General features: G+C 51.0%; 3 protein-coding genes across 9 annotated transcripts in view; 2 read left to right on the top strand and 1 right to left on the bottom strand.

The window, feature by feature from the left end:
* The window catches only part of Spata32 (spermatogenesis associated 32), a 7,709-nt gene extending 3,597 nt beyond the window's left edge, over positions 1–4,112 (top strand). Inside the window, exons 2-5 of one of the 3 annotated variants that reach the window (XM_070027932.1) lie at positions 1,239–1,293; positions 2,014–2,047; positions 2,593–3,425; positions 3,974–4,112. In XM_070027932.1, the coding sequence (XP_069884033.1) occupies positions 1,239–1,293; positions 2,014–2,047; positions 2,593–3,425; positions 3,974–4,064 (1,013 nt within the window). In that variant the 3' untranslated portion in view covers positions 4,065–4,112. Of the gene's footprint in view, positions 1–1,238; positions 1,317–2,013; positions 2,048–2,592; positions 3,426–3,973 lie in introns of all 3 variants that reach the window. The other 2 variants (XM_070027931.1, XM_070027933.1) reach the window with 2 other exon arrangements.
* LOC138830950 (EF-hand calcium-binding domain-containing protein 3-like) lies at positions 3,615–12,837 on the top strand. Of its 2 annotated transcripts, none has more exons than XM_070027930.1 (10): positions 3,615–3,666; positions 9,095–9,140; positions 9,316–9,549; positions 9,669–9,715; positions 10,536–10,679; positions 11,177–11,248; positions 11,330–11,450; positions 11,681–11,856; positions 12,078–12,242; positions 12,633–12,837. In XM_070027930.1, the coding sequence occupies exons 1-10, from the start codon at positions 3,660–3,662 to the stop codon at positions 12,767–12,769; spliced, it is 1,149 nt and encodes a 382-aa protein (XP_069884031.1). In that variant the 5' UTR covers positions 3,615–3,659; the 3' UTR covers positions 12,770–12,837. The 2 variants fall into 2 exon arrangements, with proteins under 2 accessions (XP_069884031.1, XP_069884030.1); XM_070027929.1 differs by having other exon boundaries at positions 9,095–9,146.
* Positions 12,831–26,049, bottom strand: part of Fmnl1 (formin like 1) — a 25,663-nt gene continuing 12,444 nt past the window's right edge. The window contains exons 6-28 of one of the 4 annotated variants that reach the window (XM_070027926.1): positions 25,682–25,810; positions 25,389–25,406; positions 24,024–24,132; positions 23,413–23,489; positions 23,155–23,248; positions 21,771–21,845; positions 21,384–21,494; positions 19,521–19,670; positions 18,905–19,006; positions 18,482–18,755; positions 17,878–18,186; positions 17,601–17,725; positions 16,604–16,806; positions 15,972–16,206; positions 15,743–15,811; positions 15,141–15,221; positions 14,937–15,066; positions 14,634–14,797; positions 14,300–14,401; positions 14,083–14,178; positions 13,731–13,851; positions 13,488–13,591; positions 13,175–13,256 (exon numbers count right to left, since the gene is read on the bottom strand). In XM_070027926.1, coding sequence (XP_069884027.1) covers positions 13,500–13,591; positions 13,731–13,851; positions 14,083–14,178; positions 14,300–14,401; positions 14,634–14,797; positions 14,937–15,066; positions 15,141–15,221; positions 15,743–15,811; positions 15,972–16,206; positions 16,604–16,806; positions 17,601–17,725; positions 17,878–18,186; positions 18,482–18,755; positions 18,905–19,006; positions 19,521–19,670; positions 21,384–21,494; positions 21,771–21,845; positions 23,155–23,248; positions 23,413–23,489; positions 24,024–24,132; positions 25,389–25,406; positions 25,682–25,810 — 2,866 coding nt within the window. In that variant the 3' untranslated portion in view covers positions 13,175–13,256; positions 13,488–13,499. Of the gene's footprint in view, positions 13,257–13,487; positions 13,592–13,730; positions 13,852–14,082; positions 14,179–14,299; positions 14,402–14,633; positions 14,798–14,936; positions 15,067–15,140; positions 15,222–15,742; positions 15,812–15,971; positions 16,207–16,603; positions 16,807–17,600; positions 17,726–17,877; positions 18,187–18,481; positions 18,756–18,904; positions 19,007–19,520; positions 19,671–21,383; positions 21,495–21,770; positions 21,846–23,154; positions 23,249–23,412; positions 23,490–24,023; positions 24,133–25,388; positions 25,407–25,681; positions 25,811–26,049 lie in introns of all 4 variants that reach the window. The other 3 variants (XM_070027925.1, XM_070027928.1, XM_070027927.1) reach the window with 3 other exon arrangements.

Genomic DNA, 26,049 nt, shown 5'->3' with positions numbered 1-26,049 from the left:
TCAATCTCCATTACTGAGGTAGGATCTTTGCATTTATAATTCTGTTTTCATAACATCCCGTTCTGTGGTGAAAGGAGGGTGCTGCTTAAATTTGGTTTGGCTTGGGGGTTTTTTGTTTCCTTTTTCATTATGGGGAATTACATTCAAAGCCTTGTGTTTACTAAGCAGACTCCAAACCCTTTTTGTTTTATTTTTGAATAGGGTCTCTTTTTTTTTTTTTGACCTGGAGGCCTGGACCATGATCCTCTATTTAGTCCTGTAACTGGAATGACAGGCATTAGCCACTGTGTCCAACTTCATGGGGGCTTTTGGGGTTCTTATTTTTTGTGTTTTTATGTTGGGGGGAGGGAAGTACTGAGAATTGAACTTAAGGCTTACAGTTGCAAACTATTTTTTTTCTGGATATTTTTGAAATAGGCTCTCACTTTTCCCCTACCTAGCTTGTATCACAGTCTTCCTATTTACATTCCTGCTAAAGTTAGAATGCCATGCACATGCCATCATACCCAACTATTTCTGTTGAGATGGGGGTCTTGTGAAATTTTGGGCTAGGGTACTGTGCATGCCTCTCTCTCTCTCTCTCTCTCTCTCTCTCTCTCTCTCTCTCTCTCTCTCTCTCTCTCTCTCTCTCTCTCTCTCCCTCCCTCTCTCTCTTGTCTCTCTGTCTCTCTCTCTCCTCTCTCTCTCTCTCTCTCTCTCCCTCTACAGTTCTCTTTCTGATTATTTGAGCACAGAATCTCAGAGAAATTTCCACCCAGTATGACCTCAAACTCCAACTGTCCAGATCTCAGCCTCCTGAGTAGCTAAGATTACAAGTGTGAGACACTGGTGCCTGGCAGGAATTGAATTTCTTAAACCTATGTTCAAGTCCTCACTTCAGCAGCCATGATATGTTGGGCAAATGAGCCCTCTCTTTTTTTGTGTAGCCAATGAAACACATAAAATATACTGGTATGGCAGCAAGAGGGAGGAAGGTAGTAGGCACTAACTCTGGTGGAGGGTGGTGATAGATCCCAGAGTCAAGGCATGGACAGAATGTTGAGTGAAGTCCTCCACTCGATGGGACTGAGAGCATTAGAAGGAGGGCAAGAAGAGGAGGAGGAGGATGGGAGAGATGAGGAGAGTGAGAGTGGAGAGGGAGGAGGTGGCGGGCAGCATCTCTGGCCTTGGTTCCAGGTTCTGTCAGGGACTGTCCACCCACCCTGCAGCTCCCTCCATCACCTCCTTCTCCCTGACAGGTGCCAATGCATTTCCCTGCTGTGGCAAGACCTCGGTGGATATCGTGGAGAAACTGTGAGAGCCAGCCCTCCATCATTGTAGGACCTCCCCCACTAGCAACTCTAGCCCTTTCCCCTTGACAACATGTACCTCATACACACCTATAGGATCTCCCTCCATTTGGCTCTTTTCTAAAATCTCCACAGGGCAGGGTCCAGCCCCTGACACTGAAGGTGTCATAGATAGGGCCTGACCCCTCAAAATCTGCTGCCCAGTTAAGGCTAGAGCTATAGAAGGTGAGAGTAGCTATAGAAGGAGCAGAGATCACAATGGCTGAACACTCAGGATAAGGGCTGAGAAAACCACGTACACACACACACACACACACACACACACACACACACACACACACACAGCTTCCCACCTCTGGGAAGATGGGTGGATGAGTAGGCATTGCTCTGGACTTCACCTCCATAGGGAACACTTTTTGAGCATTGGTCAACCAACTGAGCCACACTGTCTGGGCTACAATGAGTGATAAGAATGAGGATTCCCAAGCCTCATTGCTTTGGGGCTGGGAGTGGATTGGCAAGCTCTCCAGCTTCTGAAACTCAGGGAAGGAAGAAGTACTTATCCCAGTGAGGTACGGTGGGGATAGCAGAGTGGATAAACTGGATGTATCCTGACAGAGGCCCTGTGGGAGACTCAAGGGTTCCAGAGATCCCCCTTCTCCCTAAAGTTACCCTCTTCACCCTATTGCCCACCTATCACTCACCCTGACTTTTTCTGTCTTAGGAATGATCCCAGCCATCCCCATCAATCAGCAGAAGTGAGTGTCCCCTGATATGGAAAGGTGTAGCTAAGGGCCAGGGCTCTTTGAGGCTCTTTTTTCTAAAATCCTGATCAGCTCGTGTGTGTGTGTGTTTGTGTGTGTGTGTAGGTGCGCGCGCGCGCGCGCGCGCGCGCACACCAGTACTGGGTATTGAACTCAGAGCCTAGGCACTGTCCCATTGCTTTATTGCTCAAAGGTGGAGCTCTACTACTTAAGTCACAGCTCCATTTCCGGCTTTTGGCAGTTACTTGGAGATAAGCATCTCACCGACTTTCCTGCCTGGTCTGGCTTTGAACTGTAATCCTCAGACAGGTGTGAGCCACTGGCTCTAGATCCCAAGGCCCCTTCACCCACTTCCTTACCCTCATCACCAGCCTATCTGTCCCTCATAAGTCTCCAAAAAGGGGTAAATGGGGGAGGGGGCGTTCAGAAGAATGTGAGTGAGATAGAGGTAGTGAGGGGGGCGTGGCGCTAGGGGAGACCTGGAATGGTGGGTGGGGGGTACCTAGTTCTTACTTCAGCTTTTAGTTGCAATCTTTCAGGTAGGGGCACAATCGGTAGAACAGAAACCCCTGTTCCAAGATCCAAACCCAGAGCAGGAAGAAAACTTTGGCCTGAAAATGAACATGGATCCCATATGGAAGGTAGACAGCTTGGAATCTTGCAGTGACAGCTCTAAGCCAGAATATACTATCGAAACCCTCCATCCCACCGCAGAGGAGCTGGCCGAGATGCAGAGCTTCAACCAATGGAGCGTAGACTCGATCTGCAGCAACTCAGAGGAGGACCAGGTACTAACCCAATGTCGCTCCATCCATGCACAGACCTCCAGGCACCTCTTCTGGTCAGACAAGACTGTCCAGGCCTCAGAGAACAGCCTACAAAAGGTGATTGAAATCCAAGACAAAGGTAGTAGCAAAAAGACTACCAGAAGCCACCCAGAAAAGAAATCCATTTCCATTGCCACTCCCACTCTCCCAGCTGCATGCTCCCAGAAGCCACCTGTAAGCTCCTCTCTTCCTGTCTCCCACCTTTCACCGCCCATCGCCCTATCGGATCTGATCAACTTTGCATCTTCCTTGGCCATAGCCTCTACTAGCAACATGAACTTGCCCAGTTTGGAGAAAATGCTCAAACCTGTACTACAGAAGGCTCCAGAACCTTCTACAAAGCCCTCCCAGCCCACTGAAGAGAAGCAAGAGCTGACAGGGAAACTCAAAACTGTAAAGTTCCAGAAAACTTGGGCTAAACAAGAAACAAACTTCCCTCACCCTTTCTTAGAATTCAGCAAGCCAGGGATCAAGACAGCCACCCTTGAAGGGGAAGTAAAGTTTGTCCAGACATCAACCATGAACTCCCAAGAATCCCAGGATGAGTAAGTAAGACAAAGCCACAGCTCCTCCACCAGGGGCTGCCCGGGTCTGTGTGGGTGGGTTCCCTAGGATGGATGCCTGACACAACCCCAGTGGGGTTTCCAACAGTGGAACAGGGGCCTGGGAGAAGCTCAGTGGAGCTCCAACCTCAGTGACCTCATAGAGGATACTGGAAATAAGGTTCTGGTGGACTGAGGTGTAGTGCCAAGGCCAGGGCCAGAGGAGGCCTGGGGACCATGGAGGGTGAGCTCTCCAGGACTGGGGTGGGCACCTGGATTCAAGGTGGAAAGGGTCATGTGGCATTAGAAAGCCAGCTGGATGACCACAGCCCTGGGGCCCAGGATACTTCCATGAGAGAGAGAGAGTGAGAGAGCAGGGCTCCAGTGTTCCTGGCCTCTGGTAACACAAAGACGCAGCAGAGTGCCAGCTGCCCAGCAAAGAGGAGATTCCCTTATTGGAATAGCCTCCTCCAAACTGCAAGGCCTCTCCCATTTCCCCTTCCCTATCTTCTCCCCGGGACTGCAGTGACACTGTCTCTCTTGTGTTACAGCTCCGTGCCACCAGGAACCAAGAAAGGGAGTCCATTATTGCTGAAAATCCATTTTAAGCTGTTATCCCCTGAACTCCAGAGAAATGACTAGACAGAACCATTAAAACCTCCAGTGCTGGCCCCAGCCTTTTTGTGTAAATCCTTCTGGACCAATGAGTTCACCTGATTGTTTCATTCTGGTCTCGATTTTTTTCTCTCTTCCTTTTTTTTTTTTGGTGATACTAGGGTTTGAACTCCAGGCCTCACCTTTACTGGTCCGGTGCTCTACTGCTTACTGTTGAGCTACACTTCCAGTACTTTTTAGCACTAGTTATTTGCCTGAGTTATTTGCCTATACCTCCATCTTCCTGTTTTTATTGCTGCCTGCTATAGCTGGAATGATAGGTGCATACCACCATACCTAGGTCTCTCCAACTGTTCTACTCGGGCTGGCCAGAAACTATGATCCTTCTGATCACAGCTTTCCAAGTAGCTGGACTTACATGAGCCACTGTGCTTGGCTCTGTCCTCAATGTGTGTGTGGGGGAGAGGGGTTCCTGGGGCTCGAACTCAGGGCCTGGGTGCTGTCCATGAGCTTTTATGCTCAAGCTGGTGATCTACCACTTGAGCCACAGCCCTATTTCCAGCATTTTTTGGTGCTCAATTGGAGATAAGTGTCTTATAGGCTTTCCTGCCTGGACTGGCTTCAAACCCAGATCCTCAGATCTCAGCCTCCTGAGTAGCTAGGATTACAGGTGTAAGCCACCAGTACCCAAATGTTCTCAATTTTTTTTATTTTTTTAGGGATGATACCCCTATGTTTTAGTTGTACCCACCCTACCTACTCCTGAGGTCTCTAGCACACTGTTCCTGGCCTTCTGTCTGCCTGTTTACTCCCCATGGGTAGGACTGCTCCATTCCCACCTACTAGCCCCCCCCAGAAAGACTCCATACCACCCTTGAGAAAATGCAGAGCTCTGTCCAAGAGTTCAGTTACTTAAGCTCAAAACCAGGGACATGTTGAGATTGTCCATTGGGGTGTTCCCCTTGGGAGTGGGCTTTGGCAGGCAAGAACAAATCTGAGAGTTCTTTTTGTCTCTTGAGAGGCGTGGTATGGGAAAGGGATAGTGTCAAAAGCTTGAAGAAGGGCAAACTGAGGCTCATTGTACCAGGCACAGATACAATGCATGCACACAAATGTATAAGCCATCCCATGTTTGGCGTTAGGCCTTGGGGAGCTTCTGGCAAGGTGATGGCTACAAAAGAGGAAAAAGAATTCAGAGTGTGTGAGATGGATGTGGGCATGGAGAAGGAAGCCTTAGAGAAAGAGAAGAGGCTAGCCTGGGCACTGAGTAGTTTATTGGAGATGAGAGTCTCAGGAGACTTTCCTGCTCAGTCTGGCTTTGAATCAGATCCTTAGATGTCAGCCTTCTGAGCAGCCAAGATTACAGGCATGAGCCACCAGCTTTTGTTTTGTTTTTGGAGGCAAGGCCTCACTAGCTAGTCCAGTGTGGCCTATAACTTGACATCTTCCTGGCCTCAACCTCCCAGGTGCTGAGATTACAAGCGTATGCTATAATGCCAAGACCTAGTTGAATTCTTCATCAGCTCTGGGCTTCAGGCTCCTTGCCAAGGCCACAATCAGTTTCAAGACTCCAGGAGAGGTTTGAAGAGAAGGGGGCCCAGAATCAGAAGAATGCATTAGGCAAGAGGAAAAGAAGCAATTGAACAAGGACAGGACTAGAAGGAAAAAGGAGCCAGAAGCTAAACACTGAGAAGAGCTGTGTAACTGAGGATTGGAAAAAGGGCTGGGTCAGAAGTATCATTAGGCCCTCAGAATTTCTCTGGAGTTTTTTTGTTTTTTTTCGGTTGGTCGTGGGACTTGAACTCTGGGCCTGGATGCTGTCCCTCAACTCTTCAGCTCAAGGCAAGCGCTCTACCACTTGACCCACAGCGCCACTTCCACTTTTCTGGTGGTTTATTGGAGATTAGTTCCATGAGGGACTGGGAAGGTGGCTCAGAGGTAGAGTGCTTGCCTCGCATGCATGAGGCCCTGGGTTCGATTCCTCAGCACCACATAAACAGAAAAGGCCAGAAGTGGTGGTGTGGCTCAAGCAGTAGAGCACTAGCCTTGAGCTGAGGAGCTGAGGACAGCGCCCAGGCTCAGAGTTCAAGCCCCATGACAGACCAAAAAAAAAGTAATAATGATATAAATAAATAAGTTATTTCTTAAAAAAAAAAAAAAGTTTCACGGACTTTCCTGGCTGGGCTGGCTTTGAATCATGATCCTCAGATCTCAGCCTCCTCAGTAGCTAGGATGACAGGTGTGAGTCACCAGCACCCGGCTCTCTGGAGTTTTTGTTTAAGGATTTTTATTTTATTTTTCTGTTGTTTCAAGGGCTTGAACTCAGGGCCTGACCACTTGTCCCTGAGCTCTTTTTTGCTTGAAGATAGCACTCTACTGCTTTGAGCCATAGCACCACTTCTGGTTTTCTGGTGGCTCATTGGAGATAAGATTCTTGTAGACTTTTTTGCCTGAGCTGGCTTTGAACAGTGATTCTCAGATATCTTCCTGAGTTGCTAGGGTTACAGGCGTGAGCAACCGACACTCAGTTGGTTTTGGGTTCTTTTCTCTTTTTTTTAATTTTCTGTTTTAAGTACACAGCACAAGTCAACTGAAGCACAGAAAATGCATACATAGTCCCTGTCTCTGTTCATACAACTCCCTCACAATTGAACAGTCATGAACCTACATTGACACATTATCATCACCCAAACCCCTAATCTAGGGCTCGCTCTTGGTGATGTACTTTCGATGGGCTTTGTGAAATGTATAACACACCAACATGGTAGTATCACACAGAATAGTTTCACTGTCCTAAGAAGTTCCTTATCTGTTCTTATTTATCCCTCCTTCCTCCAATCACTGGTTACCCGCTGATCCTTTTATTGTCTCCTTTTGCTTTTTCTAGAAAGAGTTGGAAATAATAGAGTACATAGCCTTTTCACATTGGCATCTTTCTCTTAGTTATATGTATTTGTTTCTTCCATTCTTTTCATGACTTGATAGCTCAGTTATTTTTTTAGCACTGAATAATATTTCACTGTCCATATGTCCCACAGTTTATCCATTTATGTACTGAAGGGCATCTTGGTTGCTTCCAAGTTTGGGCTACTATAAAAATACCTATGTGCAGGTTTTTGTGATGACTTAAGCTTTCAACCCATTTAAGGAAGTTCTCTTAAGAGTTTTTAAATATTCCGAAAACTGAATAGGTTTTTAATTTTACCAAATGTTTTTTCTTTATGACATGATCATGCAGTTTTTCTTCTTTAATCTATGTGATGGATTGTATTGATTCCCAAACGTTGAAGCAGTCTTGCATTCCTGGAATAAATCTCACTTGATTGTGATGTTATATATATATATTTTTTGAGGTTGGGGGTAGTTCATGGGGCTAGAACTCACGGCCTGAGTTTAGTTATTGCTCAAGGCTAGCACTCTACCACTTGGAGCCACAGCTCCACTTCCTGTTTTCAGGTGGTTAATCGGAGATAAGAATCTTACAGCCTTTCTTGCCCAAGCTAGCTTCAAAACAGGATCCTCAAATCTCAGCTTCCTGAATAGCTAAGATTACAGGCATGAGTTACCAGTGCCCAGCTGGGAAGCTATTTTTATACATTTTTATATTCAATTTGCTAATATTTTTGTCAAAGGTTGTTGCATTTATATTCATTAGCGATAGTGGTCTGTAGTTTTCTGGAAGTGGCTTTGGTATTATGAGAGTGATGGCCTAATAGAATAAGTAGTGACATATTCCTATTTTATTAAATGTTTGGTATAACTCACCAGTGAGGCCATCTGGGCATAGTATACTCTATTATTGACTCAACTTTAGAGATAGAGGTATAGTCAGGTTATTTATATATGAGTTTTGGCAGATTGTGTTTTTCAAGGAATTGGTCTGTTTCATCTAAGTTTTCAAATTAGTTGGCACAGTCTGTTTCCTTATCATTCTTCCAGTGTCCACAGGATCTGTAGTAATGTTCCTCTCTCATTCTGCTATTGGTAGTTTGTCTTTTCTCCTTTCTATTTTTATTTTCATATTGGGTGTATAGGGCTGGGATGGTGGCTCAGTGGTAGAGTGCTTTGTCTTGCATGCATGAGGCCCTGGGTTCAATTCCTCAGCACCAAATAAGCTGAAAAAGCTAGAAGTGGTGCTGTGGCTCAAGTGGTAGAGTGCTAGCCTTGAGCTGAAGAGCTGAGGGACAATGCCTAGGCCCAGAGTTCAGGCCCCATGACCGACGAAAAGAAAAAAAATTAAATATTTTAAAATTTCTCTTAAGATTTTTTTCTTTGACCGATATGTGGGATTGACTTGATCTTGAGGTAAGGTCTCTCTCTGTCACCCAGAGTGGCCTCGAACAATCCTCTGCTTCTGACTCTAGAATGGTGAGATTATAGGAATGTACCATTCCTGCCTGACCCCATGTGTTATTTAGAAGTCTACTGTTTAATCTTCAGTACTTAAGGATTTTCTTTGTTATTTTTTACTTTTTTTTGCCAACACTAAGGCTTGAACTCGGCCTGGGCATTGTCCCCGAGTTTCTTTTGCTCAGGGCTAGCACTCTACCACTTGAGCCTCAGTGTCACTTCTGGCTTTCTCTGTTTATGTGGTACTGAGGAATCGAACCTAGGGCTTCATGTATGCTAGGCAAGCACTCTATCACTAAGCCACATTCCCAGTCCTGTTATTAATTTCTAATTTAACTCCATTTTGATCTGAGAGTAGACATTGTATGATTTCTATCCTATTGAATTTGTTAAGGTTTCCTGGAATTTTTTTAATGTGTCTGGTGGGTTTATATTGGGTTTTACCCCATAATCTCAGTTTTACTCCATAATCTAGCTTTGGGAGACTGTGGCCTGCTTCTCCTCCTACGCTTCTGCCATCTTGAGTGGCATCCAGAAAGGCCTTTAAAGGGAGGCAGAATAAAAACAGCAGGTGCCCCAGAAGGGAGAAGCTAGTAAAGGAGAGGGTATACCTCCTGCCAAAAAAAAAAATCTACCACAAAAGCAGCTTGGGGCCTGTGGGTTTGGGGCACTGGAGCAGCCTCAGAGCCTGTGACTCTGCCTTTCAGGCAGCAGAGAGCAGAAGAGCAAGCGATCCCCATCTATACAGAGAAGGTACAGGTGACTAAGGCTGGGGGGAGGGAGGATGTCACACCTTACCCCCAGAATCCCCTGGGTGGAGGACTGTGGGTGCAGCCTCATGTGAAATATACTAGAAGGATGCTGTGCAGCCACATGCCTGGTCCCAGGTCTCCTGGAGTCTTCGTCTTGTCTTCTTCCTGCCTCTAAGGTCTCCACAGAAGCCTCGAAAGTTGCTCACACGAGATGCATGGGAGGGGGCCGGCAGTGTGCAGAAAGGGAGGATGCAGCTTCGTCCTGCCCAGCAGACACACGTGGAGCAAGCCACAGCCACAGCCACAGCCACAGCCACAAAGGATGAGGGGAGCGTACGGAAGGCAAAAGAATTCAAGGACCCTATGGCTACCCATCAGGCTCAGTCAGATCCAGATACAAGTTCTCAGAGGTAAAGTTGGGGCTGTAGGCCCAGCCTGGAGTGCTGGGTTTGGGGTGAGGCCTTCCTGGGCCTGGCATTCCTTTATAGCAGATACAAAGTCCTGTTTCAATCTCTCCTCCCTGGGGCAGCTTGACAGAGGAGAACCTGCTGCCCCTGACACCTCGGCAGCTGGCAGGTAAGGGCCTTAGGGAACAGATAGGATGAATAGGGGGAGCTCAGGGCAGAACTACAAGGGGTTGCCTGCCCTGAGATTATGATCAGCCAATTGGCAAAAAATATTGGCAAAAGCCAATATTTGTACCCTTTCCATGCCAGTCTAACTCATTCATCTCTATAACCCAAGGACACACTGATATACCTGCTCCAGAATCTCTCGTGTATGTGTGTGTGTGTGTGTGTGTGTGAGAGAGAGAGAGAGAGAGAGAGAGAGAGAGAGAGAGAGAGAGTATAGATGATTAGTGGATATATGGATGACGCCATTTCAATCGATGGAGAGACAAGATGAAAAGGAGAAAGGAAGGCAGAGAGGGAGAAAGGATGGAAAAATGAATGTTTCTCCACTTCCCATTCCTGTAGAATGAGGGGTGGATGTTGGGGATAGAAGGAATCACTGACCCAATGCTCTCCACTGACCACATCCTGACGTTGGCAGGGACCCCTCAATTCAAGAATCACTTATTCTGTATCACCAATTTTCAATAGTTGCTTTCTAAAACCAGGCACTGACAATGCTTCAGAGTAATGTAGCTACAGAGGCAGAAGAATGCCTAGTGGGACCTTGGACGTGAATTTTAAATGCTTTTTATTCTAGCATCCAAGCATGAGTTTTGGAAATGGATTGAATGGGCACTTAAATGTCAACGCCCAGTAGCCACAGTCTGTATTGAAAGCTATAATAATGCTCAGTGTAGGGTTAGTCCAAATGGACAATCCAACCTCTGCTGGGTCCCCTGTGTGCTGCTCACCTGGCTATTTGCCCAACTCTCTACCCTCAGCCTTCCAGGACATCTTCAAACTGTTCAGTTGCAGCCCAACAGGCACTGTGGACATGCGCAGCATGAAAGTTGCCCTGCGCAATGTAGGTATCCAACTAGGCCCCCAGGAGATGTGTGAGGCTCTTCGTCTGGCAGACTTGGATGGTGAGTGCCCCATCCCTGCTCTCTTGTCCTCTTTCATCTCTAGGCACTGAGTGCCACCCAGTCTACAAAAGTCTCTGGCCTGAGCAGACCACCAGTGGTCCATGCCTGCAATCCTACTCAGGAGACAAAGACCTGAGCATCTAAGTCCAAAGCCAGCCCAACAAGGAAATTCCATAAGACTCTTAGCTACAATCAACTGCCAAAAACTGGGAGTGGAGCTGTGGCTCAAGTGGTAGAGCACCAACATTGAGAGAAAAAACTCAGGGATAGCACCCAGGCCCTGAGTTCAAGCCTCAGCACCAGCACATACATACACACAGAGTTACTGGCTTGGTCTTTACATTGTAAAGTTCTATCTCCCAGGAAGCTGGCCCTGGTCATTACCCTGGCCTTAAACCTTGCTGAGTTCACTCTCATTCTGACTGGGTCTCCAGTGTGTGTCAGGCAGGCTTTGTGCAGGGGCAAACACCCCCAGCATCCTTCCTTTCTCATCTCAGGTGATGGAATCGTAAGCTTCAAGGACTTTCTGGGTGTTCTCACTGACAACAACCGGCTGGCTCAGTGCATGGGTGAGGGACAGGGCTGATCCTTGGGAGTGGGCCTGGCCTCAGAGGAGGGAGGCCCCTTCTCATCTCCCCTTTTTCCCCCAGGTCAAATGAAGAGCAACCGAGTATCTGATCCCCAGGGCCTGCACACACTGTTCTTAGAGGTGCTGTTCAAGCTACTGCACCAGGGCTTTCTGCCCTCCAAGTCTGGGCAGGAGGTGACAAGGTGTGCACAACTCTCCCTCTCCAGCTCCTAGGCCCAGGATCTGGAGGGCAAAGCTGGTCCCTTGAAGAGACTCTGATTGGCCTGCCTCTAAGATGAGATTCCTGAATTCTGGGCCCACTTCCTGGGCCCCAAGTCAACCCCAGGCCAAAGACAAGTAGCTACTTGGGTTTCCTCACCTGTGAGGTAGAGAGGTGTCTGATGAGCTGACTGCTCCTCCTTTTCCCCCTAAGCTACTACCAGGAGAAGCAGCGGGCTCTGCGGCTGACCCCAGGCTTGAAGATTCGGAACAGCCAGGGCCATCCCTCGCGCTCCCACGCCGGCCTCAATTTCTTCTGCCAGGCAGCTCGTGTCAGTGGCCTGTCCAGCTCTGAGCTGGCACTCTCGCTACACAAACTGCACAAAGCGGGTGCGCCCCCCAGTGGTCTGTGGTGAGGGACTTGGAGGAATGGAAATGCCAGGCTGGGTCAGCCTGTGGAAGGTAGACACACACACACACACACACACACACACACACACACACACACACACACACACACACACACACACACACACACACACACACACACACACACACACACACACACAGAGCACTGTCCCATCCTTCCCAATGCTCAACCCCACCCCCAGGTTCACGCAGTCCCTACTCTCAGATACCCAACCTGACCAGGCGGATGCAGCCAGATTATAGGATATGGAGTGCAATACCCGTGGCGATGCCCGATGTCCGCCTTCCCAAGCCCCATCAACCCAACCGCCCCAGGATCTCAATCAACCTGAGGCCACTATGCAAAGGTGAGAGCCAGAGCACCAGCTGTGCAGCTGCCCTGCAGTTAGAAGGATGAGAGGATCTGTCCTGGGCAGATGGGGCGGGGGTGGGAGAGCAGATGGGGTACGATGGTGGGCAGGAGGAGGGGCAGGCAAAGAGTGGGAGCAGAACCGAAAGAAATGGGACGCAACAGGCACAGAGCGAGGCTTGATGACGGTAAGGAAGAGGGGGCAAAATCAGGGAAAGGCACCCAGGTTAGAGGGTGGGGAAGGCGGAAGTGGGCTGGCAGCAGGAAGTCAGGATGAGGTAGTAGGGATCCTGCGGGTGTCTAATTTGAGCTGCCTCTGGATCTGCAACGCTACTCAGCCTGCCCTCCCTCCCTCCTCCCCCTCTCCCTCCCTTCCTCCCTCCTGCAGCTTTAGTGAGCCAGCCATCAGAGCAAATTCGTCCCTTGAAGCTGGCTCCCTCCCCACCAACTCTAGTGCAGAAGCAGCCCTTCTCCCCTTCGCCAGCCTGTTGCCAGAGATCAGCTGTGAAGAGCTCTTATAAGTAAAGCGTTTGCAGAGTGAAATAAGCTGGGTGTGGTGGAGGCAGGCACGGAGCGGATGAAGATCTTTTGTAAACATCTTTATTAATCTTGTATAAAAATAAGGTCCAAGGAGAGTTTTCGGGGTCAAGGGCGTATTGAGGGGGTGGAGGCAAAAGTACACTTCATAAGTTACAGGCCAGGCTCCTGCTCAGGCTAAGTATGGTTATGGGGAGATGGGATGCTGCAAGCAGCTTTTAGGAGGAGGCGGCCAACACTGCCCTCTGTGCAAGGAGAATGTGCCTGCTTGATGGGGATGCCGGGCCCAGGCAAGCTGAGGCCCACCATTCCGGTGCCCCAAGCCTGCTCACAGCCCCACCCATTACAGAATCCACCTGCAGATGCAGCGGCTACAGCGAGAGGTCAGCAGTGACCTGCATGGGCGGTACTGGGGGGCGCCGGCGAACACTGCGGCGGCCTGTGTCCGAGCGGATGTAAGGCTGGTTCCGCAGATCTGGCAGTCAGAGGAAAACATGTGGGCCCTTCAGGAGTCTGTCCAGAGCAGGATCAGACCCCAGGGCACAGGCTCACCCTTCTAGGGATGGAGGGGGCCACTGTTTATGGTTTATCTGACTTCCCCTTTCCCACCCCCAAACATCTGAGCTATGTGCTGGACTGATCGGGAAGAGGAAAGCATGACTTTGCTCCCACGGTCCTCAGATTGGAAACCAGGCCATGCAGGTACCTGGCGGGGGGCTTAGAGGGGCATCTCCTCTCCCAGGCTGGCCTCACAGAGGAGCCGGGATGTCCTCTTGCCGGTGCGAGCAGTGAAGGGCACGGTCTTGAGCACTGGGGTTTGGTGGATGAGGGGAGGTAGGCAGAGAAAGGAAAAAGAGAAACAGAAAACGTAGCAAGAAGCAGTAAGGCAGTCAGACCCCCTAGGGGGAGAGAAACTGAGGTCAGGAAAGAAACATGGCCAAGCCCTCACCTGTGATGATGTCTTCAATGGCCCCATCTCGGTCACTCTCATAGATGAGTGGCTCCTTCTGCTGCCTCCGTTTCAACTCAGAAATGAGGTCCATCTGTTGTCTCCGGGCCTTGGGTGGAGACTAGGGGAATATACAGCTCCAGCTCCAGGATCTCTGCCCTCACCCAACCCTAGAGTATCTGCCTGGGCTCTCTGCCTGGCTTGTACACAAGGAACCCACTTCCTTCCCTGGCCTCTGGGGCACTGCCTTTGTTCTTGGGCAGTACCTGTGAGGGTGGGGGGTGATGCCAGAGGATGATGAAGGTAATATTCACTCCTGCACCCTGTACCAAGCTCCTGCTTAGCTGCCTACCTTGGGTGCCGGCATGTCTCCCCTGCCTGGGGTATCTGCACCCGCCTCCTGAGCAGCTGCTTCCTTCTTCCACTGTTCCACTTCTTGCTCAGCTTTCTGCGGGGCCAAGGTTGGATCTTCGTGAGGGCAGCCCCCCTTCCTTATAGGAAACCCCTGCCCCTACCACTGCCCATGTAGAAGCCATAGGGCCTCCAACTCAACCACCAGACCCATGTACCTTGTAGGCCTTGGTAAAGCGACTGAAGAGGGAAAAGAACATGGAGGGGGATGTGGTCTTGGGGTTCTCTCCGAAGTACTCCACCACAGACTCATAGGCTTCCTGCAGGCACAGCCATCAGCCCCACCAGCATAGACTCATGCAGCCTCAGAATACTAGCCACTTCATCTCTCATCTCTGCTCCTCCAGGCAGGGTGGTCCCCCACTCCACCCTCCAAGAGGGGGGGGTCCCACCTATAGCCATACCCTCATTGGGTGTGTAATGGCAAGTTCTCCTTCATCCCCCAGCCCAGCCTCCCACCACCAGGCCAAGCCAGGCCAGCTGCCAGCCCACCTGAGCTGTCTTGCTATCTGCCAGAAGCTTGTCCATGGTGGGTGAGTTAGCCTTCAGGAACTCCTTGAGAACCATGCAGTCATCTTGCCGTACAAACTCCCGCTGTGTCAACTCGAGGCCTCGATGCAAGGAGCGTACATCACCCAGGACACTGTCTAGGGACACTTTGTGGGGGAGGTGGTAGGGAAGAATGGAGTCAGGAAATCAGACAGCACTCCCACCAAATTATAACCTGTAGTCTTCCCAACCTAGTGGCCCCTGGACTGAGCCCCTGCCCCGACCCAAGGCCCTGTTGCTTCATACCTGAGCCTGCCTTGTCCAGGAAGTACAGCTCACTATGGAAACCTGTGAGCTGTGGGTACTTCTCAGCAATGACCTTCACCAGGTAGTGCAGTAGCGTCTGCTTACGGTCAGTTGACTTCATCTCCAACAACTGCACAAGGATGCCTTGTAAGGCTCAGGCCCCTAGCCAACCCCCATGCCCCAGGCCAGGTACTCCAGGCTCACCGCATCTAGACTCTGGAGCCGGAAACCGTAGGCTGCCCCTCGCTTGCTGCTGTTCATGTAGTTGCCAAATGCCAGGACAATCTGGGAGGGATGGGAGAAATTCAACATGGTGCCAGGACTGAGAAGGCTCCTTTGAGTATATATTGTACAAGGAGGAGGAAAGGTGGCAAGAAGGAAGCCTGCACACACATCCCATTGCAATTCTGAGTTGACTCTTCAGTCCCACCGCACCTGTACTTGTGTGTATACGTATCTCACATGTATGCACTGTCAACACCACAGCACACCCAATTTTTCCTCTACTAGTCTGACCCCAAACTGAGTTTCTAACATCTCCTAGGCCAGCTCCTAACAGCCATCATTCTGGCTGGATATAGTGTGGTTGTTCTCAAACTTACACTATAATCCTGAGAGCATCTCAGCCTTTTGCCGATCTCAGGTGCACATGGTTATAATCTCTATTCTCACCTTAGCTGCTTTCTGAGCATGAATGTGGGCATGTATGTTATATCCCAGGTGGGCAGGATATGAGTCTCCTTCATACTCTCCCAAACAGGTAAGGGTAGGCCCAATCTATAAGCACCCTTTCCCTGAGCGCTCACCTCCAGGATCTGCCGGAGTTTGTCAGAGGACTTGATGGACATGGAGGCTGCAATGATGGCATTCAGTTGCTGGGGATGGGATGGGAGAGGTAAGGAGATAGGTTGGAGCCTGGAGATCCCACCAGGAGCCACAAGTACTCTCCCAGGTACTGTCTTTGGAGCCCAAGCTGAGAGATGTCTCCTCCCCACCCCCAGCCCAGGCCACACCACCCTGCCCACCCATCCACACCGGCATGAGCAGTTGGGCAGTATCTGGGAAATTGCCCAAGAAGGTAAGTGTGGCCATGCGCTCAGGCAGGCGTGGGATTCGACTGAATCGCAGCATGAAGCGGTCTTCCTCTGACAGTTCCTCCATTGGCCGCTGCTCACGCTCAAAACGGTCCATGAGAGTTCGCTCATACTCTGTAGGCAGGAAGCGGGTCAACAGCTCCAAGAAGTCCAGGCCAAGAGCTTGCAGGTCATACCTATTGGATGGAATAGAGAGTGGAACTCACTCTACACCCACCAGTCCCTTAGACCAAGATGGCACCCCTTCTTGAATAACTGGACTTTAATATTTGCTATTTGCTGATAGCTTCAGAGAACAAGGAAAATTGGAAGTTTGGGTCCCTAGCCTACTTTAGTGGATGATGGCCAGCTCTAGATGCCTCAGCCTAAGTGCCCAACCTGGGCAGAAGGAGGAAGAGAGTGAGGATGTCTCAAACTAGGTATGGATTCACAGTATGGCCTCAGTTTTCCTAGCCTAGAAATAGGACATGCTTCCCTGACCAGGATGATTGTGGGCTCTGTACTGGAATTTGCTTGACCTTGTCTTAACAGAAGAACTGAGCTGTGTTCAAGTCTAGAGACATAGGTACTCACATCTCAATGGCCTGGCAGATACGATCAGCCCCCAGGTTGCCCTTGCGTAGGGTGATGGCCAGGTTCTTAGCCCTATTGGCCTCAATGAGTGTTGACTTGGTGGGGGCCTTCTGCGCTGCCTTGCCCTTGATAGCACTGAGATCCAGACTGGGCCCTTGAGACTTGGTCTTAAAATGTTCCTCAAAATCACTCATATCCAGCTCCTGAAGGTGCAAGGAGAAAAGTAGGGAGTGGGGTTAAGGTCTTTCCTACTCCTAGTTGAGCACTATGTTTGGTTCTGAAGCCCACTAGCTTGGCTCTGACAACCCACCAACAGAGAAAAACCAGTGAGCCAGCTTGACCACACGGGCCCTGATGGTAGGTAGAGATACAGGAGAAACACAAATGTGAGATGACCACCCAACCCAGGGAACCCTGACCAAGGCCATGAAAGAAAGCCAAAGGAAAGGCAGAGGGAACAGTATGTCCAACAGCCTTGAAGCAGAACACCACCTCTTTTGGAAAACAGTCTACCAACAAGGAGGGCCAAGGCTTGCTTTGTAGGAAAGGGTTTCAAAAGGAGAGGCTAGACAGGGAGAGGGGAGTGAGGAGGTTGGGATGTGCCCCTCTACAGGAAGAAGAAAGCCTTTAGGGAATCCTGCTCCTCCATGCAATCTAGTCTGCCTTAATGCCCATCCCCAGGACTCGTGTGGATGGGGCTGGGAAGGTGACTCAGTGGTAGAGTGCTTGCCTTACATGCATGAGGCCCTGGGTTCCATTCCTCAGCACCACATAATCAGAAAAAGCTGGAAGTGACGCTGTGACCCAAGTGGTAGAGTGCTCGCCTTGAGCTGAAGAGCTCAGGGCAGCACCCAGGCCCAGAGTTCAAGCCCCACAACCGACCAAAAAGCAAAATCAAAAAAACTGGGTGGAGAAGATGACCACTCCAATGGCCCAGCGTGATCTACACGAGGCCCCTCCTCTGGCCTCCACACTGGGAGCAAGGCAGGCCACTCACCTGCAACACCTTCTCATCATTGAGCTCTGTGAAGACAGTGCCTGAGATCTGGTTGGGTTTCAAGGCCACCCAGTTCAGGAGTGGCATCCGGAACTTGGTCTGGATGGGTTTCTTGGCTTTCACTCCTAAGATGGGAAAAGGAGTGGTGAGCCCGGGGGCGCAGGAAGGCCTTGACACTAGGTGACCCGCCAGGTGCAGAGGGTCCTGGAGGATGTGAGGGATGGGGTTCTGCGACCTCCGGTCCTCCCTCCCTCCTCGCTGAGTCCATTCCACTCACCTGAGCCCATCTCTGGGCTGGGCTCCCCGAGTGCATGTGGGGGACCTCCTGGAGGCGGAGGCGGTGGGGGCGGAGGCGGCGGCACAGGCCCATCAGTGCCAAGAGGAGGCGGCGGTGGGGGTGGGGGTGGCAGGTCTCCGGGCAACGGCGGCGCGGGTGGGGGCTCCGGGCTACCCGGGAGGGGAGGAGCCGGTGGGGGCGCCGAAGGCGGGGCTTCCTGCGAGGTCTGCTGGCCGGGCAGTGGGGGCGGCGGGGGCGGCAAGGGTGCTGCTCCTGGACTCGACTCCTTATTGGTGGCAGGTGGGGGAGCTGAGCGCATCAGGGGCGAGGCGCGACCAGGGAGGGGCGGAGAGGGGTGGGGAGGAGTGTGTCAACTCCTTGGCTTGGGTGGTCTCCCCTCCTCCTTGCCCTACGCATGCGCATGCATGTGGGGGCCGTTTCCACCCACCTGCTTCTACCTGAGCCCCGCCCCCAGTCCCAGCCTCCCCCCCCCCCACCGCCTCGGCTCCCTCCGTTCCCTACCCAACGTGTGACCCAAGGATCTCCTCCCCAGGCCCTGATTCCCCCCCCCCGCCCCCCTCCTGGCTTGAGGCTTACTGCGCACCTGGGGTCGGGAGGCCGGTGGGCACCCTCGGGGCTGGAGCATCTTCGCAGCCACCACTCGGTGTGACCCCGGAGCCTGGAAGGATCTCGATGGAGACCTCGTCATCCCCCGGGCCTCGCAAGACGCGGATTAACCCCTTCTCCTCCAGCTCCTCCACCTTCAGCTCGATGGCTGACGGCCGCCGCCGCCCCAGGGCCGGAGCTGGTGCCGGGTCATTCTCGGGCTCTGGAGGGCGTCTGGCGGCGCCCACGGCGGTGGAATCACTGAAGCGCTCCTGCGAGCCCCAAGGGAGGGGTAAGCACCCACCGACAGGGCCCCATACCTCTTCCCAGGGTGGAGACCCTGGCTGGCCCCGCCGTGCGCCCCAGCTCCAGCCCGCTGCCCCAGCCCACTCGCGCGCGTGCGCGCGGTCCCCACCCTCACCCGCAGGGTCTCCAGCTCCTTCCGAGCCAGGCTAAGCTGCTTTTCTAGTTCGGCGATCTTGGCCATGGATTCGTTCTCCGCGTCCCGAAGCCGCTCTGTCAGCTGTGGCACCGGCACATGGTGAGCTACCACCCTCGGCCAAGCACTGGCACCGCCGGCGAGGGGGCGGCATCAGGCAAGCCTGCCTGGATGGCTGGGGGAGGCTCCCACATCCGCTTAGCCCGGCGTGCCAAGGGTGGGCCGAGCCTGGCACTTGGACCCAAGTGAATGAGGAGGGGAAACTAAGGTACCATGGACGGGTTGAGGGGGAGCGGTGGGTGGGGAGGAGGAGACTGAGCCAGGAGGGGCCCCAGGACCCCCAGTCAGGGATTGGGGTCCACGCATCCGTGGAGGAGGTGCCTGGCTTCTGCACCAGACCCACGCAGCAGCGTGGGAGTGCACTGAATCCTCATTGAGAAAGACGACCAATTTGGGATTTGGATTTAGGTCAAACTCTGGTGCCAGGCAGACAGCCACATCCAACTCATTCCCAGAACAGATCTGCCATTCGGGGCCTGCAACAGACACATCCTGTGGGCCCACTGTGTGCTGGGCTGGGTTCGGAGACTGCGCTCACCAGTGCCACCTGCTCCTGTAGCTCCTCCATGTGCTCCAGCACAGCATTCTTGGTCTCTGTGTCCTCCAACAGCGCCCCGACATCAAAAACATTGTCCAGGTACGCCTGGATCTGCACCTGCAGCTTGTCGCTCTCAGTGAGCCGAAGCCTCTGTCCCCAGATGGAAGGAAGGAGGTGAGGCTTGGGGTGGGTAGGGGTCTTCCTTACAACCCCCACCACTACTGGGGGAGCTCCAGCCTGCTATTTTTCTTTCATTTTTATTAAGATATAATTCACATACTATAAAATTCACCACAGGGCACTGGTAGCTCATGCCTATAATCCTAGCTACTTAGGAGGCTAAGATCTGAGGATCATGATTCAAAGCCAGCTCCAGCAGGAAAGTCTGTGAGACTCTTATCTCCAGTTAACCACTCAAAAACTAGAAGTAGTGCTGTGGTTCAAAGTGGCAGAATGCTAGCCTTGAGCAAAAAGTGCTCAGGGACAGCGCCAGACTCCAAGGAGTTCAAGCCCCACAACCAAAACCAAAACCAAAACTTAAGTCAGTAAGATTATATAACCATCTCCACTAATTTTTTCTGGTTTTTTTTGTTGTTGTTGTTTTGTTTTGACATGCAGGACCTCACACTTTCTAGGCCAGGGCTATTCCATGTGAGCCATACCCCCCTTTTTCACTTGATTTTCTTTTTTTTTGGGGGGGGGGGGTCCGGTCGTGGGGCCTGAACTCTGGGCCTGGGCACTGTCCCTCAGCTCTTCAGCTCAAGGCTAGCGCTCTACCACTTGAGCCACAGCACCACTTCCAGCTTTTTTCTTTTTGCTTATGTGGTGCTGAGGAATCGAACCCAGGGCCTCATGCATGCAAGGCAAGCACTCTACCACTGAGCCACCTTCCCAGCCCCATTCACTTGATTTTCCTTGGATAATATTTCTTTACCAGGCTTGGACCAGTCTTCTTCCCTCTGCCTTCCAAGTTGGAATTACAGGCATGCACCACCAAAGCCAGCTTTTTTTTTTTTTTCTTTAAGCCGGTCCTGGGGCCTGGGGGCTGTTCCTGAGCCTCTTTGTGCTCATGGCTAGCACTCTACCACTTGAGCCACAAGCCATGATACCACTTCCAGCTTTTTCTAAGTAGTTTACTGGAACTAAGAATCTCACAGACTTTTCTGCCTGAGCTGGCTTTAAACCACAGTCCTCAGGTCTCAGCCTCCTGAGTAGCTAGGATTATAGGCATGAGCCACTGGCTCTTGGCTAAAGCCAGTATGTGTGCATTTCAGCTTTTTTTTTTGGCCATGGGGCTTGAACTCTGGGCCTGGGTGCTGTCCTTCAGCTCTTCAGCTCAAGGCTAGCACTCTACCACTTGAGCCACAATGCCACTCCCCACTTTTTCTGTTTATGTGGTGCTGAGGAATCAAACGCAGGGACTGATGAATGTGAGGCAAGCACTTTACCACTGAGCCACCTTCCCAGCCCTCAGCTTTTTAAAAAAAATAGGGTCTCACATTTTGTCCAGGTTAGCCTTGAACCCTAATCTTCCATTCTCTGCCTTCGAAGTAGTCATGAGCCCCCACTATACAAGGCCTCCAGAACATTTTCATTAGCCTAGAAATAAACTCTGTAGCCATTAGCAGCCACTCCCATTCTCTCCTCCCCATTTCTGGCCACCACCAATCTACTTTCTATCTCTGTGGATTTACCCACATCTAATATACAGAAATCATATACTGTGAAGCCTTTTGTATCTGGCTTCTTTCACTGATAAGTTTCCAAGGCTCATATATGCCGTAGCGTATCAGTACATCCTGGCAGTATCAGGATTTGAACCCAAATTTGCATTAGGTGAGTCAGGATGGCTGCAACACTCACCTCTAAGTACAGGTCCAGACCCAGGTGAGTGAACTCGTATTGCAAGAAGACGCGGAAGTTCATGTTCTCTACCGAGTGGACCACAATGTTGATGAATTGCATGCAGGCCACCTGGGAACCAGGAACAGCAGCAAGTCTTGATCCACTGGATTGGTGTTCAGTGATTTCCAGACTTCATTATCGATCCCCAAGTCTCCCTCTCCACAGTTCCCACTCTACTAACCCAGGTCTGTCACCTCCCTGTCCTCTGCAGCCCAAGCCCTCCCACCCCCACACTAACCCCCAACTGTCCAATCAGTTCTCACTTGGCTAGAACAAAGCCCAGAGCCCAGCCCCACAGCCACTTCCTGCACCCAACAGGCCTTCGCCCTGTGCTGTCAAGCTTACCATGAAGTCAATGTTGCTGTCCTCATTCCGGAAATATTCCATCAGCTTTTCAAAGCGGTGCTGCTCCCCACACACCTGGGTCAGGGGAATGACACTCACTGAGGACCCGGTGGCTCACCTCCATGTTCGGGTCATATCTTTGTGCCTCTAGACGCTTCTCTCTAGTTCTATCAGGTCCTATCAGTCTTCTAAACCCCATTCCACTCTCATTCTCCTACAATGGCACCCTCACACCTCAGGGCCTTCACAATTGCTGTTTAAACTGTGTAGTATGCTCTTCCTTAACATAGACACCATGCTCAGGCCCTTACTCCTTTCCAGCTTTGCTCAAGTCTCATCTTACCAATGAAGTCTTCCTTGACTACCCTGAAACTTGTTCTCCTGCCCCCTCAATATCTCTTCACCCAAAATGCTTATTTTCTATTATGTGTACATGCATACCAGTACTAAGACTTGAATTCAGGGACTGAGGACTATCTCAGCTTTTTCATTGAAGGCTGGTGCTCTACTACTTGAGCCACAGCTCCACTTCTGGCTTTTTGGTGGTTAATTAAAGATAAGTCTCGCCAGGCATTAGTAGTTTACGCCCTATAATCCTAGCTACTCTGGAGGATGAGATCTGAGGATTGCAGTTCTAAGCCAGCCCAGACAGGTAAGTCCATGAGACTCTTAATTCCAATAAACTACTCAGAAAAAGCCAGAAGTAGTGCTGTGGCTCAAGCTGTAAAGTGCTAGCCTTAACCACAAAGAGGCTTGGGATAGCACCAAGGCCCTGATTTCAAGCCCCAGAAAGGCAAAAAAAAAAAAAAAAAAAAAAGGTAAGTCTTACTTTCCTGTCCTGGCTGGCTTCAAACCCCTATCATTAGATTTCAGCCTTGAGTCACTAGGTTTACAGATGTCTGCCACTGGCGCCTGGCTCTATGCACTATATCATGTTCTTCTTAATTTCATAGTTTGTTATCTGTCATCTCCTTTTTGTTTCTTTTGCTCACTGACACATGGCAAGGATCCACACCTTACCCGATACATAGTAGACCCTCAGTAAATATTCACTAAAGGAATAACTGCACATATGCATCCTTATGCTCCACAGTTCCTTGCATCTGCCTCTCACAAACCTGTTAAACAGAATTGGCAACCCCAGATGTCTGGATTGAATAAGGATTGATTGGATTGTAAGACTGAGAGAAGGCTGACCTTGTCCTTGTCATCCTTACCTGACTCTGTACCCGCCTTTCAGAACTTCCCTGTGCCAGATTATCCTCTGGGTCCCCCAAATTCCCATCCTGCATCCCCAGCTATCCCATCAAGGTTCCAGATGTCAGCAACAGAGCTCTGAGCAACACCAGAGGGGGAGGCAGTGTGTGGATGGGCTCTCCAGTACCTCCTTAAAGTTGTCAAAGGCTGCGAGAATGATGTCATGTCCTCCCCTCACCAGGCACACAGCTGCCAGCAGCTCCAGCACCAGAGCCTTGGTTCTGAGGAGAGAAGGGAACAACAATCCCTAGTAAAGGTGGGCATGTCCCAGCTAGAGGAGGATGGGGCACTGAGGGTGGTGCGTCTGGGAGGCCATCCTGAGAACTGAGTGGGAACAGAGTAGACTAGGGTGAAGCAGGAGACAGGTTATGAGTGTGGACCTCACCTAGGGTTCTTGTTGTTGAGGCTCAGAGCAATCTCATTGACGCAGGCTGGATGGTTCATAACAAGGCTGAAACCAGACTAGGAAAAGAGGAGATGTCAGCACTCCAGGCAGGCCCCTGAGACTAGCAGCACCTCCAACATAATCAGAGCCATGACAGTTCGTGTCTGTAATACTCTCAAGCTCAGCAAGTCTTTCTATTCAGCCATAACCTCCTCTGCAGCAGCCAAACCTTAACACTGCCCCTCATTAAAATTCATATTGTTCAGAAGCCAGAGTTGGGCACCCTGACATAGTGAAACCATATGGGCCAGAGACACAAGAGAGATAAGCTTCACTCTGGGTCTTGCAGTGCTCTTCTGTGAACACTGCGTGGTATCCCATGTGACACCCAAGCATACCCCAGCGATACCCAGGACCACTCAAGAGGAACTGACAAATAGACAACAAAAATACGGGCTTCTTCTCAAGACTCATCAGCCTCAAGATGCTCTGCCAAACCACCTAGATCCCCAAGGTTCTCTGGTGAGGGACAGGACAAAGGGACAATTGAATTCGGAACCTCAAGCCCCAGACTTGTCCCCCAGGTCACCAACCCCATGCCCCCCACTGACCTGGTAGTTCATGATGGCACGCAGACACATGATGCAAACATGGACATCGTCCTTCTGGCTGACGATCCGAGAATTCCGTAGGGCCTTCCTGCTGTGAGTGGGGGTCATCCTGGGCAGGTATGGGAGAGGCAGCAGGAATCAGCCCAAGCCTTAACATCCTGCTTCTTCTACCAGCAAGTAAGAGACAAGGAACTCCGAGAACCTCAGGTAACAGCTTCCTATCTACCCAACCAAAAAGGCCAGTTTGGAGCAAGGTAGGTGTCATCGGGCCTCAAACCTGGGATCTCACTTGCTATGGGGGGCACTGGGGAGGCCCTTACAGGCCAAGGCATGAAGAAGGGCTGCTGTGTTGTGAGGGTAAAAATCTGGCAGGGAGGAGACCAGCCAACACTTGGAAACAGCGGTGAGAAAGCTCTCCACAAGGTGGCGCTTGCCGCTCCTTGGGCTCCTCTTCCATCTTGAGAGGCAGGTTGTGAATGCAGACTGCTGTGGTTCAAGAACTTTCCAGTTCACCACTTACTACACAGGTTACTTTCTCTCCCTGAGCCTCATTTTCCTTATTTGTAAGAAGTAATTGCAGCAATAGTACCTTCTTGCAAGGATATTGGAACTATGAGATGAGCTCAGAACAGCGCCTGGCACCTAGTAAGTTCTATCAAGGAGTACGCTGAATTACATTTGGCCCCAAAGTGTGAGGTTTTCATTTTTTGCAGAATTGCCAACTGTGACTTCCACATGTCCATCAATCTTGACGATTCTATCATATTCCTAACTACTCTGGAGCCCCTCACCTCCACCCAGCCCAGTCCTTCCCTTTGCCCTTTCTCATCATTGCTGAACTGTGTCTCGGTCTTTGCTCATTCTGTTCCTTCTTCCTGGAATGCCCTTTCTTGCCCTCATGCTGCTCAAAAGGCCCCTTCCATCTGGGTAGTTTCAGTGTCACCTCTTCTGGGAAGCCTTCCTGATTCCTCCATGCAGTTTTCCAGTCACATCTCTGTGACCACCTGTCACCGAACTGACCCCCTTCCCCACTAAACTGTGAGCCCCCAAAAGGCAGCATGATCTATCTTGGAGGGTAATCTGCCACATACCTAACATAGGAAATGCTAACAAAAGTGTCTAACTTGACAAACATACTGTGAGTGTTTGGGATTTAACATGCAATTGGTCCTTTGACCCAAAGTTGAGAGCTGAGTCCCCCATGATGCTCCAGGGTCACATCCATCCCCTTCTTTGCCTCCTGCAGGACACCCAGGCTAGGGTCACAGCAACCAAGCCCAATAATATCAGTTGAATGCCTCATCCAACCCACCACCACCCCAGGAAGTCAGCCAGGCATGCACCTGCCACCAGGTGGCTACGTACCGGGGAGAAGGGGGGCACCTGGAGGCCGCATGGGAGAAAACAAGGATTAGATGTATACAAGAAGGGTTCCACCATCCCAGAAACACCTCCTTACCCCAGACCCAGTCAGAATCCAGCCTCTGAAGGATTCTTAACATATCAGCATCCTGAGCCTTGCATGAGGCTGATTCTGAATCCCCCATGCTTGGTTGCCCCTTCCCCAGCCCCTAGCTAGCACTCTGGATGGGCCTGGATAGAAGCCTTGTAAGGTTGAATCCTCCATTTTCCCACCACCTTGTCTTAGGGACACATACTTGATGGTCAAGTGACGATTTCTGGGCGCAGACGGGGAAGGTCCCTTGCTGAGATCTTCTACGGACTGCTCTAGTGGTTTGCTTTTTTCCACACCGGAGGCCCCATTGTCTGTGCTCTCCATGTCGTACCTGGAGAAGAGACGCAGGGACTTCAGGGGACACTTGAGTGGGTAGAGAGAACTGCAAGGCGAGACATCTGCAGGAAAGCCTGGGGTAGGAAGGGGAGACTACGTTCTTGGCTGTGTGCTGAGCACAGTGGAGGGAGAGAGAATATCCTTTCTTGATCAGGGAAGGCATCAGGAAGGGATCTGTCCCAAGCCAAGTGCAAGTGCTACATGGAAGTGGCAGGAAGGCACAAAGCCAAGGGA

The sequence above is a fragment of the Dipodomys merriami genome, unplaced genomic scaffold, assembly GCF_024711535.1.
Source record: "Dipodomys merriami isolate MVZ:Mamm:240054 unplaced genomic scaffold, mDipMer1.0.p SCAF_19, whole genome shotgun sequence".
In the NCBI taxonomy this organism is placed as follows: Eukaryota; Metazoa; Chordata; class Mammalia; order Rodentia; family Heteromyidae; genus Dipodomys; species Dipodomys merriami.
This window is presented reverse-complemented; position numbering and strand designations above follow the sequence as displayed.